General features: G+C 34.1%; 1 protein-coding gene across 5 annotated transcripts in view; it reads right to left on the bottom strand.

Moving 5' to 3' along the window:
• Nucleotides 1-6,540: 6,540 nt before the first annotated feature.
• LOC128221874 (protein piccolo-like) overlaps nucleotides 6,541-15,024 on the bottom strand; it is a 76,968-nt gene continuing 68,484 nt past the window's right edge. For 2 of the 5 annotated variants that reach the window (XM_052930500.1, XM_052930504.1), the window contains exons 10-13: nucleotides 11,443-11,568; nucleotides 8,783-8,863; nucleotides 8,447-8,590; nucleotides 6,541-7,973 (exon numbers count right to left, since the gene is read on the bottom strand). In XM_052930500.1, the coding sequence (XP_052786460.1) occupies nucleotides 7,966-7,973; nucleotides 8,447-8,590; nucleotides 8,783-8,863; nucleotides 11,443-11,568 (359 nt within the window). In that variant the 3' untranslated portion in view covers nucleotides 6,541-7,965. The remainder of the gene's footprint in view (nucleotides 7,974-8,446; nucleotides 8,591-8,782; nucleotides 8,864-11,442; nucleotides 11,569-15,024) is intronic. The other 3 variants (XM_052930501.1, XM_052930502.1, XM_052930503.1) reach the window with 3 other exon arrangements.

The following is a 15,024-nucleotide window of genomic DNA, read 5'->3' as shown; positions in this document are numbered from 1 at the left end:
TAATAATAATAATAATAATAATAATAATAATAATAATAATAATAATAATAATGATAATAATAATAATAATAATAATAATAATAATAATAATAATAATAATAATAATAATAATAATAATTCAACTTACTGTAGGCTGGGAAATACATATCAAATCTCTGACCAAACTCTGAAATGAACATGTTGTGTGAAACATCAAAGCTGGCTTGTACGTGAAGTTACCGGCCTATCGGCATATCGGGCTAGCGGCGTGAAGTTACCGGCCTATCGGCATATCGGGCTAGCGGCGTGAAGTTACCGGCCTTTCGGCATATCGGGCTAGCGGCGTGAAGTTACCGGCCTATCGGCATATCGGGCTAGCGGCGTGAAGTTACCGGCCTATCGGCATATCGGGCTAGCGGCGTGAAGTTACCGGCCTATCGGCATATCGGGCTAGCGGCGTGAAGAAAGCGGCCTCACGCCCTAGCGCAACGCGCGGCTTAAAAATATTTCCTATTTCAAAACGTTTTATATGTACTTTTTTCTAAAAAAATGATCAAATGTTCCCATTTACAGATCAACATCCTTTAAGCGAATATCATATTTTCCTCATTTTATAGGCTGCTGGGTTGAGTTCTTGTGAAAATGCTGATTTCGCTAAATGATGTTGATTAACTTCACGCCGTTAGGCCGCTGGACTGCTTGATCGACTTTGAAAAAAATGTTAATAATCGGTTCAACATGGTGAATTTTGCATAAAACATTTTTTAGCATTGTTTAAGAAGAAAATTCACATTTAAATGCATTATGTTAATGTATAAATATTTTTTTTTATTTATCGTGGTTTTCAAAGAAAACGCAGGAACAATTGCATTGAAATTTAGGCCAACTTCGCGCCGCTAGGCCGCTAGCACGTAGATAAATCTGTCTTCTCTTGCAGCCAGGGATGAATTGAAACCATCAAGTTTGCTGGACAAGCACGAAACAAAACAAATATGTAATTGGTGCATCCTTTTGAAAATTTGTTTTTTTATAGAAGTCAATGTTATTGCAGTACATGTACATGTATTTCAATGGATTATCCCGGATATTGTCTGGGAATGAGGTTGTCACTGATCTGTTCCAAATATTTGATATATTCCAGCTATTCTATTTGTCATGTACATTTGACAGTCACACACATTCATTTCGTACAACCAATCCTCGAGGGCGGTTCAAGTGGCCCAGCTAAACACTCGCAAATGTCCCCCTCACTCAAAACACTTGAGTCTCACTCACACCTCTGAATACCGATATACCTTTCACTCGAATATATCTGAACCGTTATGTGATAACAGAGGATTAACCCACAGAGTGTGAGTGAGAGTGGTTGTTCTGAATTCGGTTCTAATAATTTGGTTTTGCTCATTTAAAGCTGCATTCTCGGCGTTGGTCATAGAAATGTTCGCCACGATAAACTTGACCATTGTATACAAGCCATCGGTCGTCAGTTAGTATTGAATGGTACACATTATTACTAAACTGTCATAGTATTGAAAATGAAGTTGGTACTGTTTACGATTTTAATGCTCAAAGTTTGTTAGATGGATACGTTTATATTTATATAACGTGGGTTTCTCGATAATTATATATTATCTGATTCCATAGTTGTTGTATATCAATGTGTTCTGACATTTTACATATTATATATTATGTATAAACTAAATCATCAATCAAGAACGAACACCAAGAATAAAAGCCACATAATTCATAGAATAAAACGGATGAATAACGCATGCACTCACTCCTTCAATCAATCAATCGATCGATTGAACAATCAATCAGTCAATATACTACAATCATTTCTCACAACAGATGATTTTGTAATTAACAGAGGAATATTTTAATAGTGTATTTTCATAGTCACAATCTCTGACTACAAATGACTATATCTGGTATTATCTGTAACAAGTTTTCTGATCAAGTTATGTTATGCTTTCTTGTGTATACATTTTGTGTTTATATTTACTAAACATGAAGGAAGGTATTTGTTTGCTTCAATGTACGCTTTTAATTAATAAATTTCAAAGTTATTGGAGTTTCTTTGCTTTAATACAATACATTTTTTTTTAAATTTTTATAACTGGTATGAGACGACCATTTATGTTTAACGAACGTGTATAAGTTTAATAACTCGAGTTGTATGTTCAGTAACTATCACATAAAGTATGCTTGTTTAAATATGCTGCTTATTTTCTTTAAAATCAGTAAAAGAAACTTCGAAATGAGACGTTAACTGGACCAAAACAAAAAACACGTTCAAACATGTTGTTTTCCTTGTAGTTTATCGGTATATGACGTGATAAATGTTTAACGTTAGAGAATGTGGTTCAACTCCAATACTTATGTGAAAACAACCCAACTCAAACATCAAATACAAACAAACGACTCTAGATAATTAATGTCCTATCGACATCTTAACTTTTCTTATTTACGGTACTGCAGTTTTTATGAATAACACACGTGCGGTTGAACCATTAACACAACAAAAGATATAATTGAACAATAAAAACCGATCGTTGGTTATCAACCATTCATTGTGAGAAATACAAAGTGAGGCTGTAAAATGCAGAACTATAGACTTTATTAACGAACATAGAATTCAGAAATCCTCACATCTACTTTTTGACATGACATTTGGAAAATAAAAATGCGCAAGGGTTTCGAAGTTTGACGAATGGTGTTTTGCGGTTTAAAATGGTGCAAAACACTACTTTATATAAACACATTTACTAGATTGCAACGTTAATGAGAAATTGAAAGCAAGTCGAAAAATCGTAAATGAATCTTGGCGAGCAATCGAGAATAGACAATTTAAGATAAGTACGCAGGTAATGTATATTTGTTGTCTAGAAGACTCTGTATTACTTTACCTAATGCAGATATTAAAATCGACCTCATCGAATAACGGATTTCATTTTCATTAACTTTACACAAGCAATAAACTTGTGAGGTGAAAGCAATGCGAATACATTATAGAACGTGTAGGTTAATCCCTAAATGCTTTGAAACTAGCTATTGTTATAAAAAAAATCCTCAATTTACATTACCTATTCTTAGGTAATGACAGGCACTAATCAGTTTTAGCACACTCAAAAGATGTTTTGGAATTGGGATGTGTTTGCCTGTGAACAGAATTATAAAAAGTAAAATCACGCTTGTCGCGCAAAAACCCTTTCAACGATAAAGTTTGCGCAATATGACTTTTTAAGGTTACATGTGCTATACGTCATCCATGAATGTGTACAATGTACAAGTTAGGACGACATGTACGAAATTACAAGGAAGGAACGTAATGCGATTATCGATGAGTCTAAAAGTCCATGTGTAAAGGGATATCCGCATACAGATACATTGCTACCCGGATAGGTACGCGTACATGACGTGTTTCAAAAAGCCTCTATTTTTGTGTGCGTTTTGAATCGGCTTTGAGCCCGACTATTCAAAGCATAAGGATAACTTACCACCACTCACCTCAGCGTCGGTGTCGGCGTCTAGTTCAAATGTTTTGGGCAGGTTGGCATTTTTACTTATAACTCCAATACCATTCATTCAATTCACCTAAAACTTCAAACAGATGTTCAGGAATATCACACAATGAATTCACATAACTCTTTAATTATATCCTTAATACAAATCATGGCCCCTGATTGACTGAGTGACTGAGGGTAAAGTTTGAAAGCAGGTTTAAGTTGTATTGATAACATCTATACCCTTCATTCAATTAACTAAATACTTCGCACAAATATTGACGACCATCTTATAAATAGGTTACATAACTCCATCTTAATCCTAAATACAAATTATGACCCTTGATTGACTCTTTTTCTACTTTTTTTTCTTTTGACTGGCACATTTTTATGTTTTAACCAGGTTTTCACAAAGGTAAAACTAGGTTTTAGAATGACTTGCATAGTTGTTCGGGCTGGCCGGTGGGAGGGCGTCGTCAAACTCACTTACAATATCGAATAATTTAGCCAGGTTAGACATAAAGTGACCAAACTTGGTACATGTAAGTTTAAGGAAAGTTTTCATGGGATTGCGTTTGGGGCCCCAATGATCAAGGTCAAGGTCACTGTTACCATATATATAAAATAACTTACGTTAGGGTTGACATATTGCTACCAAACTCGGTATATTTGAAGAGATTATAAGAGCTTTTATGGGATTATGTCAGATGCCAAGAAAATCATGTCAAAAATGTCAAGGAAACTGTTGCCAAAATAGAAAAAAAGGTTTGTATTGAATAACTTAAGTAAGGGTTTACATATTACGACACAACTCGGTATATATGAAGTTCTTGTAAACCTTTCATGCGATTGTGTTTGGGTGATTTGACATGGTCAAGTCAAGGTCACTGTTGCTATAAGAAGACTAATGGTTTGTACTAGTAATTTAAGTAAGGATTTACATATTGTGAACCAACTTGGTATATAGGATGAATTCATTAAGACCTTTCATGAGATTGTTTGTGACCCTATGGGTCAAGGTCACTGTTACTAAAAATAGATGTTTGGTACTTAAATAGCTTTAGATAGGGTTGACATATTGTAACCAAACTTGACATGTAGGAAGATTTTATGGATGACTTTCATGTGATTGTTTGGTGCCCCTTGGGTCGAGGTCAAGGGCATTGTTATCCAAAAAAGAAAACCGCAGTTGTGACTGAAACTCACAACAAGGCATGAAGATATGTCACATTGAAAGTCACATCGTGGCTTTTCTTATTTATTTTTTTTAATTTGAACCTTTTAATGGCTTTTGACAGGGACATTTTACATCATAATTGTATTCATTCATTAAGACAAAACTTACGTGAAATACAAAGCGACGTAGTCGAGCGCGCTGTCCTACGAGATATCTTGTAATTATTATGCCACAATGCATATTTATGACATTTGGCCCTATTCGTTGCCCGGAACAGCTGTCCATGCTAAACATGGTGATTTTCCTCCAGATCTTAAACCCTGTTAAACCATTGGAATAATAAACAGCAATACCAACATGGCTGGCAAAATAAGTTTATTTCAAATATTCAGAGATGACTTCCAATTTGGACAAGTAATGAGAATTGTACATTCAGATTTAGACAGTTTTTAGTTTAAAACAATCATAGCAATTTTTACTAAATTAACTATCACACGCACAATTTTTATGCATTTCAGTTATGAACAAAATATGTCAATGTTAACTGAACATAAATGGAACAAAAATGCTTTTTAATCTTTCCAATATCAAAGAAACAATGAACATCTAAAAGGAGAACAGTTAAAGCTGTGCCATAATTACAAAGACTGTATAATAATGCCATTACTATTGACATATAATATATTCTGTTAATAAAGGAATGCCACAGTAAACATCGGCAGCCAATTGTATAAAACACTGGTCAATAAGCAATCCACATGTAATCTTTTCGTTAGTTTGCACATCTAAATGATTTTGATTGGTACATAGCCATTTTGTGATAAATATTGCTAAGTGAACAAACAGTAAAGCCAACATTGACAAAACTTCAGAATTAACCAGTGTTTTACATTGGCTGCAGTTATAAACAAACATTTACAGGATATATCTTAACCTTTACTAGCAAAGACTTATATGGCATGGCACAGAGACAATATGTAAACATCGAACATGAGAAGGACAACTGCTTAAATAATGCCAGCCGTTTTGTGAAAACATGCATTCATCCACACATACCTTTGATAAATCAGTGAATATTTGTTCCATGCTCTAAAATGACAGGAATAAGAAAACGACAAAACTTTTCACAGGCATTATTATGTGAACATGGATTCATTCTCACACAATATCATAAATAAAACAGTGAAATTTTGCTTCAAGCTCTAAATTGAATATTCATTCAGCGCCAAAGGCTTAATTAATATTTTAACATACTGTTCAAAATACCTCATTGACCACCGACCATTAGAAACATATATTTATGCAGTATGTCACTTTAGGAATGCTACACTATACATAAATGTATTTATAACTGAACATTAATGGAACGAAAATGCTTTTTAAACTTTCCAGTTCCAAAAAAACAACGGACATTGATAAGAAGTGAACCTTTAAGCTTAACCATAATTACAAAGGTTGTTTAATAATGCCAGCACTATTGAAAATCCTAACATTATGTAAATATGAGAATGCCACAGAATACATTAGTGTTATCTTTTTGCTAGTTTGTACATCTAAATACTTTTGATTGGTAAGCAGCCATTTTGGGAATAAATGAACAAACAAACATTGAACACACACACACACTCAAGCTTACTTTGACCAAACCTTAGAATTAACCTGTGATAAACATTTGCTGCAGTTATAAATAAACATGTACATAATGAAACTCAAACTTGACTAACAAAGGCTAAAATGGCACAGCAAAGAGACAACAAGTAAGCAATGAATATGAGGAAGAAAACTGCTTAATTCATGTCAAACATTTTATGTAAACATGCATTCTTCAACACTTAATACCAACAATATTAGTGCATGCTATACAATGAACACGGCAAAGTTTGTTTGAACATCTAAATGATTCTGATTGGTAAATAACCATTTTCGGTTAAAAATTGCCCATTGCACAAACATTGTAGCTATTTTTTACCAAACCTAAGAGTAGTAATAAATAAACATGTACAGAATATAACAAAACATTAACTAACCAATACTAAAACGACAAGACAAAGACACAAGATATAAACAATTCAGTTGAGAAAGAAAACTGCTTAAGTAATGTCAGACTGTTTTTATGTTTACATGCCTACATTTACTACCTTTGATAAAACAGTGAATATTTGTTCATGCTCTACAATGACCATTGGAAAGTAAACTTCTCAATTAATGATGTAAACACGCATACATTCACGCATAATGCTTTTGATAAAGCATTGAATATGCATCAAACTCTTTATTTCATGAGTGAAACATTTGATCAAAATTCATTTTAGTATTATTTGTATTAAATGGCAACTCATCAAGATCTTACATAATGCTGATATAGTATGTGTTTTCTTACATATAAAGGTATAATTTATGCATTTGTTAAAAAAAATGTACATCTACATTATTTGCAACAAGTACTTGAATGTTGCATAGAAAGATGTTGACCAAAAATACTTTTCTAGAACCTTTATACAAATAAGAAAGACATTTTGAAAATAAAAAGTAATTTTGGAAAGATGCATATTCAGATACCATAATAACATGTACATTTGAATCAATTTCTCATCATAATTCTTACTGATACCACTTAACGTACAGCACACAGACAATATCAAAACAAAGCGATTATGACAAACTACCAATTCAACAGCGTTTCCGTTTAATGATCTCAATTGGAAATATATTACTGAAGAAAACTTCAAAAAAATAGTTCTTTGAAAGTAAAACCTGGTGTCAAGTACCTAGTGCCTAGTACTTTTATTAACCTTGAAGAAAAATTAATCAACCGTATGCCAAACAATATAAGTTTGCTGCTATTAGTTGCAAATTATATCATTGTTATCAGAATAGGGAAAACAAAATAATGGGCCAGAATTTACATTATATGCAAAAGAGGTATCTTACTGATAAACTAAGTAGATAGTTGAGAAGACATGTCTAAAGTTTCAATTTCACACATGATGTTTTTGTTGATAAATCTACTTCTAACGTTTTAACATGCAAAACAAAGGTGAAATACTGATGCTAGGTTGCATAGGGTAGCTGTCTATTTTCTTCGAATAGTTGAGTTAAACACATGATGGCAACATTAAGTAAGTTGTTTTTTATACAAACTACATAAACTACGCTTGTAACATGAACGTTTCTTATTTCTTTCGATAAATTGGTTCTTAGACCCAATCGTTGGTAAAGCTTGGATGCTACACGCTGGATTCACCCACCGGGACGAAGAATTTGTTTCTCAATATGATCAATACGATCTTTCACACATACCGTCTAAGTTTCTGAAACAATCGAAGAAACAACATAAGAAATGAAGAACACCACATTCTGGTTTTATCGGAGTTATGTTTTTATAAATACAAATTTATTCAATCATCAGGATCTGAAGTTGGAAACATCGTATAAGAAAAGTGAATAACAGCATATCATTTGAATAACAATAATTTATGAACAGTGATACTTTCCTCACCTATTTGGGGCATCAAACTTGCAAGTTTGACATATTCCAACAATAGTTGTCTTTGAATACTTTTGCGGTTCATTAAGTGTTGAAGGATAAATTATTTAACATAATAAAGCTGAGTAAACGAACTGTAGATGGAGACTACTTTTGATATCGAAATATGATATGGATTGCGCAAATTGTGACAAGTCTACAAACTTTCCTAGTGTACCATTGGGTTGGGTACAACTAACGTTATCATTGGATACATCTTCACCTGATCTGTGAGCGTTACCATTGAATATAACTTACCTGCGTTGTCAGAGTCAGCACTTCGTTCTTCCACAAATGCGCTGTGAGCGGTACCATTGGATACAACTTCAACTTCGCCGTGAGCGTTACCATCTGATATAACGTCAATTACGCTGTGAGTGTTGCCATTGGATACAACTGAACCTGTGAATAATTGTATGCAAAATCAATTGCCAATTACAGCCAGTTTTTTCCATATTGTAAAAATACTAATTCCACATTTGCAGTCTTCTTCTTCAACAAATTTGCTAAAAGTTACTTTGACACAAGTTCTTAAAGCTTTCAAAGTGAATTTTCCTAAAAAGATTAAACGCTGATATACTCATTTTATTTTACCGTTTGTTTCTGAAAATGTTTTACTTGGTGTGGTCAGAGGAACCCTAGCTTGTTCATCATTCAATGGTGCAGGAGGAGAAGCTGGAAAAAATGATATGATTCATTACAGCATATTCATTGGTTACTAACAGAAGTTGATTTAAATGTTTTAGAAAATTTTATATGTTGCAAAACACTATTGAAAGATGCATTGTTTTAGGATTGGATTTCAAAAGAGTACAGATCTGCGAGTTACTGATAGGTGGTTGTTGGTAAGATTTAGTAAAATAAATAAATCTACTAATTTCTGAAATAACATGATTGTCAGCCTACAGCAGCGAGTGTCATATATCATAACATATCATTCGCACTTTAGCAACACAAAAATACGTGGTTTGAAATTACCAGTACTAATATATTGCTTTGTATTTCTTACACTATTATTGTTATTTCTCTGTGTCTGCTAAATTTATTTCCTACTTGAAATACCCCATAAAAGATTTTAGACCTTAGGCCGCTAAGCCTGCATACTTTTATAACCGTAAATTGGGAATCTAACCTGGGTAGAACAACATTACATTTGAAACAGTTGACGAATTATGCAAGCACGGGCGTATCAACCCAAACGGTGTCAAAACGGCCATATTTGTATTCTCTATCTGTTCTAGTATCCGCTCTACTGAGCTGTAATCTGCATATTATGTAGTATGCTAGAAGTAGCGCTGTAATATGTATTTATAATATATTATGCGGTTGTTTTAGTGCGAGTTACCTGCGTTTTTGCGCAATTACTCAATTATTTAAACATTAACGAGTTAATAAAATAAACGCGTCCTGAATCAAAATATATACAAGTGTTTATTTGTGTTACCATTTCAGCCGCGGCCAGAGAACAAGGGGCTATTAGTAGAACCAGAGCTATCGTAGGACAGCGCGATGGACTACACCTCTTTGTTTTAGAATGTTAAACAAAAGTGATGGGATATGTGCCTTTCAAAACCAATACAAAGTAAATAAATAAACAAATACGCCACAATTTGACAAAACCGGGTTTTCAATAATTGACAGATCTTCAGCCTCTGTAATTAGCTGAAATAGAATTGCGGTTCCTGTACACTGCACTCCCTCTCATTATGATCTATCACTGTATGAAGTTTTATTAAATCCCATCCAATAGTTTTTAAGTTATGCCACGGACAAGAAAAAAGTAACAATGGGCAGTAACTCTGTAATTAGCTGAAATAGAATTGCGGTTCTTGTGCACTTCACTTCATCTCATTGTGCTTTACCATTGTATGAAGTTTTAATAAATTCAATCTAGTAGTTTGCAAGTTCATGTCTGGAAAAAAATTGACAGCAAAAAAAGCAAATAACGGGCAATAACTCAGTAATTAGTTTAGGTAGAGTTATGGTTCTTGAACACTGCACTTCCTCTCACTGTGCTTCACCATTGTATGAAGTTCCAATGAATTCCATCCTGTACTTTTCAAGTTATACTCCGAACATAAAAAGTAACAAGGGGCAATAACTCAGTAATAAGCAAGAATAGAGTTATGGCTATTGTAAACTTCACTTCCTCTCACTGTGTTTTACCATTGTATTAAGTTCCAGTGAATCCCATCCAGTACTTTTCAAGTTATACTCTGGACAAAATAAAGTAACAATGGGCGATAACTCAGTAATAAGCAAGAATAGAGTTATGGTTATTGTACACTGCACTTCCTCTCATTATGCTCTACCATTGTTTGAAGTTTGATTACCATTGGATAAAACTCTTGGTTTTATTACATAAAATGATAACTTTAACGCAAAATTGTTAACTATAATTTGTATTTTAATAAGGGTTAAAATGGATTTATGTAACCTTATTGCAAGATGTTTGTTAATAAGTGTGCGCAGTATTTGGTCATTTGAATGAAAGGCTAAGAAGTTATCAATAAAATCCCTTTAACCTGCCCTTAAACTTTAACATTTGTTCCTAAGTCAATCAGAGGCCATAATTAAAATAAAGGATGATATGGAGTTATGTTACTTCATTGTGTGATAGTCCAGAACAACTGTGTTGTAAGAATGTATTGTAAGTAAGTGAGTATTATGTAATTTGAATGAACGGTATTGGAGTTATTAGTAAAAATGTCAACCTTCCCTTAAGCTTTAAAGTGACACTCTTATTCAAAAGCAATACATACACATGTATAACAAACATATTTTTTGAGTGATAAACTTTGAAATACTTAATAGTGCATTTATGGAAATTATTAATAACTATTAATAATATTGTAACCGTGTTTTTAATAGCTGAAAACGTCAAAATATTAAATGATTGGTGAATGCTAAAAGATTTACTGCATCCTCTATCGGTCTTATAAGGTAGAAATACCGTGTTTTCTGCATCTTTCCTTCAAATATAACTAGGTATCCTTAATAAAAACTATTGTTTTCATCATTTATTCATCCTTTTTGGTATTCTATTAATCGTTGTAAATCTCATTTGGAAGTAAGAGTGCATCTTTAACAGGATGCCGATATTGATGCAGACGCTGACGCGAATAGTCGAGTTAAAAACAATGTCCCTCCATTTAATCAAACATAATAATGCATGTAATTGTCTTTAAATTATCATCTTCTTGAATTATTAAATAAACAGTAAAGTTAAAATTTATCCATAGCATTTTATATACCTTTCTTTTTGAAAAACTTGCACACAGCATAAACAATCACTGGAATTAGGATTGCACCAATCACGATGCCTATGACAGCAATAGGCCACACTGGCAATCTTTTGTCCTGCAATTCCAACCCTTTTGCTGGAAAATACGAAACCTGTTTGTCAAATATCATGCCCCTGAGCTCTTCTTTAACAGGTCCAATAACTACATTTCCAAGGAATGGTATTTGAACCTTGTTTAGAGGTCAATACTCTTTATAAGTCAAACCAATGGTCATGCGAATTTCAGAGTAAAAGTAGCAAAACTTTGTATAACATATAAAACATTATAGCTAACCAATAGTTAGCCAGCTGTATTATACCTTATCAATCAACAATTACGTATTTGACGCGATACCGGGATCTTCGTAGTATTAATACTGACATTTGATGACAATGTATGACAAAAAACTTTCCCAACATCGACCTAAGTCAGCCAATACGAGCTTCTGCTTTTTCGGGTGGGAAATACAGTCAAAGAAACCACTGTACCACGACCTTGACCTTTGCTTTGTAAATAGCTCAATAGTTTTCGTTCTTGATTATTGCATTTCTCTTTATGCTTTTTGTATGAAGTTTCAATAAATTCCATCCAAAGATTTTCAAGTTATTCTGTTGAAAAAGAATAATAAAGTAACATTTGAAGAGCAATGCAACTCTGCAATTATCAAAAAGAGGGCCATGATGACCCTTCAATGCTCTTATGAGGAAGAGTTCATAGCCAGTATTCTTTAATTGCTTTACAAATAAGAGCTGTTAATTAAAGAGACAGCGCGCTCAACTATTCCACCGCTTATCAGTTTAGGTTTGGAAACTTTTGGCAAAACATGCATAGATCTCGGTATTCAATTCAATAAATCAAGAAGTTGTTGAGATATTAACTTATTTGTGCTTACATGCAAAACCTTAACCAGACATTTATAGTTCAAATACTTATGGGGCAAAATGTGTATTGTATGCAAGATAGAGTTATCTAACTTGATTAATTAAGAATGTTAATTGGCTGGGAGCCCTTGTATAAAGTTTCAACGCAAAACATGATGTTTTTGCTGAGATTTTAACATAATTGTGGTTACACGCAAAATTTTTACCAGAATTTCTTAGACCAATAATAAAGGGCCATTATTTGCAAACATAAGTTATCTAACTAGGTTATTCAAGTAGGTTAAGTACCATCAAATAAAGTCTCAGTACAAAAAATCAAACAGTTGCTGAGATATTAACCTATGTGTGCTTACATGCGAAATCTTAATAATAATTTCTAAGACAAATAATAAAAGCCTATTATTTGCATTATATTTCAATAAGTCTTATCTAACTTCATTAATTTATAACGTTAGATAGTTTGGCAAACATATCTAAAGTTTCAATGCAATAAATGATGTATTTACTGAGCTAATGACTTAAACGTGCTTACATGCTAAACCTAAACCAAGGTGTGACGCCGATGCCGACACCATCAATAGGGTGAATAGTATAGATCTCCTTATTTTTCGAATAGTCGAGCTAAAAATGTATTTAAACAATGTTGTACAGGACCAGTAGACACCAAATATCTAAAAGTTAGACCTTAGGGCATTTTATGAACGAATTTAATTACAGCACATGCCTAAGATATATTGGTCCTTAGGTTTCAGACAAGGATAATTTCAAAGCTTTTATCTTTATAGCTCTAAATATTACATTTTAGTACACATTAGTTTTGTTGCAGCAATAAAGTTTTGGACTCGTGTAAAGAGAACTCTGTTTTCCTCCTGTGAAAGATGTTCGTTGCCATACAGGAGGTTGTTAGCAGTTGTCGCACAGGGCAAGTCAGAAAAGTATAGAGGACGGATATTTTGATATCTCGGACACTAAATAAGGTAGTGAGTGGGAGTTTAATTTGCACCGCAGATGCATAGAGGAGTTTCGGAAAGATCACGGCGATGGAGCTCAAACTGCAGAGTACTACACCCAAGATGAAGGCGTGTATGATATACATGTATCTGCATTCTTCTTGTGCCGAACTTATAAAGACGTGCTGACCATGGTATTGGTCTGCCTTGAAGTTTTGTTTTGAATGCCGAAAGTGTTGGCGCTGAGCGCACACTAAAGAGAAGTGCGTTCCATTCCCTGATTTTAAGGGGCAAGAAGGAGGAACCGTAGGACTGTGTTCGAGTGTGTATTGTTGTCCGTCATTGGCAGAGCGGAGCAAGTAGACTTGGTTATTGTGAACAGGAATGCGGTTGGATAAATATGATGGGCTGAGATTGTTTTTCATTTTGTAAAAAAAGTATGAGCCTATGATGGCGTCTTCTTTCAGCCATAAAAATCCAGTTAAGTTCCTTAAGTAGCTGATTGATATTACAGTATTTTGTGGCTCCTGTTATTATTCTGGCAACCTCGTACTAGAACTGCTTTAGTTATCAATACGATCGCAGTTGTGGGATTATAATAATGATGTTTTTTTCTTACTTTCAAAATTTTAAACTGAATGCCTTAATAACTGGATTAAATTCCAGCAGTATTTATTTGTATGCCCACGAAGGTGGGCATATTGAAATCGTACCGTCCGTCTGTCCGTCCGTCCGTCCGTGTGTCCGGCTTAATAACTCGTGTTCGGGCTGTAACTTTCCCTTGTATGGACAGATTTTTAAATAACTTGCCATAACTTGACGACGTGTCGCGTGCAAGACCCGTGTTCCTACCTCTAAGGTCAAGGTCACACTTAGTGTTTATTCACAATGGAGTGCTGCATATAAGGACATATAGAGCATAGGTTGTCGTGTCCGGGCTGTAACTTTCCCTTGTTTGGACAGATTTTAACATAATTTGCCACATGTGTTCCACATACCAAGACTACGTGTCGCGTGCAAGACCCGTGTTCCTAGCTACCTCTAAGGTCAAGGTCACACTTAGTGTTTATTCACAATCGAGTGCTGCATATAAGGACATAGATATAATAGGTTGTCGTGTCCGGGCTGTAACTTTCCCTTGTATGGACAGATATTAAAATAACTTGTTTTGCTGTGTTTTTCGGGTCGGTATAAAACGCAGCGATTTGCGCAGGCTGTGTTATGCAGGCTGCGTTTTATGGGTATAAAATACAGCGGCGCAGCAGTGTCGGTATAAAACGCAGCGATTAACACAGCCAATATAAACATATAGGGAAAACGCAGCGCTTTGCGCAGCCAATATAGACATTTATCCTGTCACTTGCACATTCGGAACTCCTCGGCCATTTTTTTCAAAAACAACCTCGGATGTATGCCGGTACATCTGTTCAAGTAGTTCGTAAAATTTTGAATTATATCATTAATGAAATGACACGGTTCTTGCACGCGACACGTCGTCTTGGTATGCCGAACACATGTGGCAAGTTATTTTAAAATCTGTCCATAATATTCTGAGTTATTGATTCGGACGGACAGACGGTGCGATTTTAACATGCCCACCTTCGGGGGCATAAAAAATTAGCGGTGTGAAAAGTGGGAACACACTATCTATCTATATATATATATATATATATATATATATATATATATATATATATATATATATATATATATATATATAT

The sequence above is a fragment of the Mya arenaria genome, chromosome 16 (genome assembly GCF_026914265.1).
Source record: "Mya arenaria isolate MELC-2E11 chromosome 16, ASM2691426v1".
Lineage (NCBI taxonomy): Eukaryota > Metazoa > Mollusca > Bivalvia > Myida > Myidae > Mya > Mya arenaria.
This window is presented reverse-complemented; position numbering and strand designations above follow the sequence as displayed.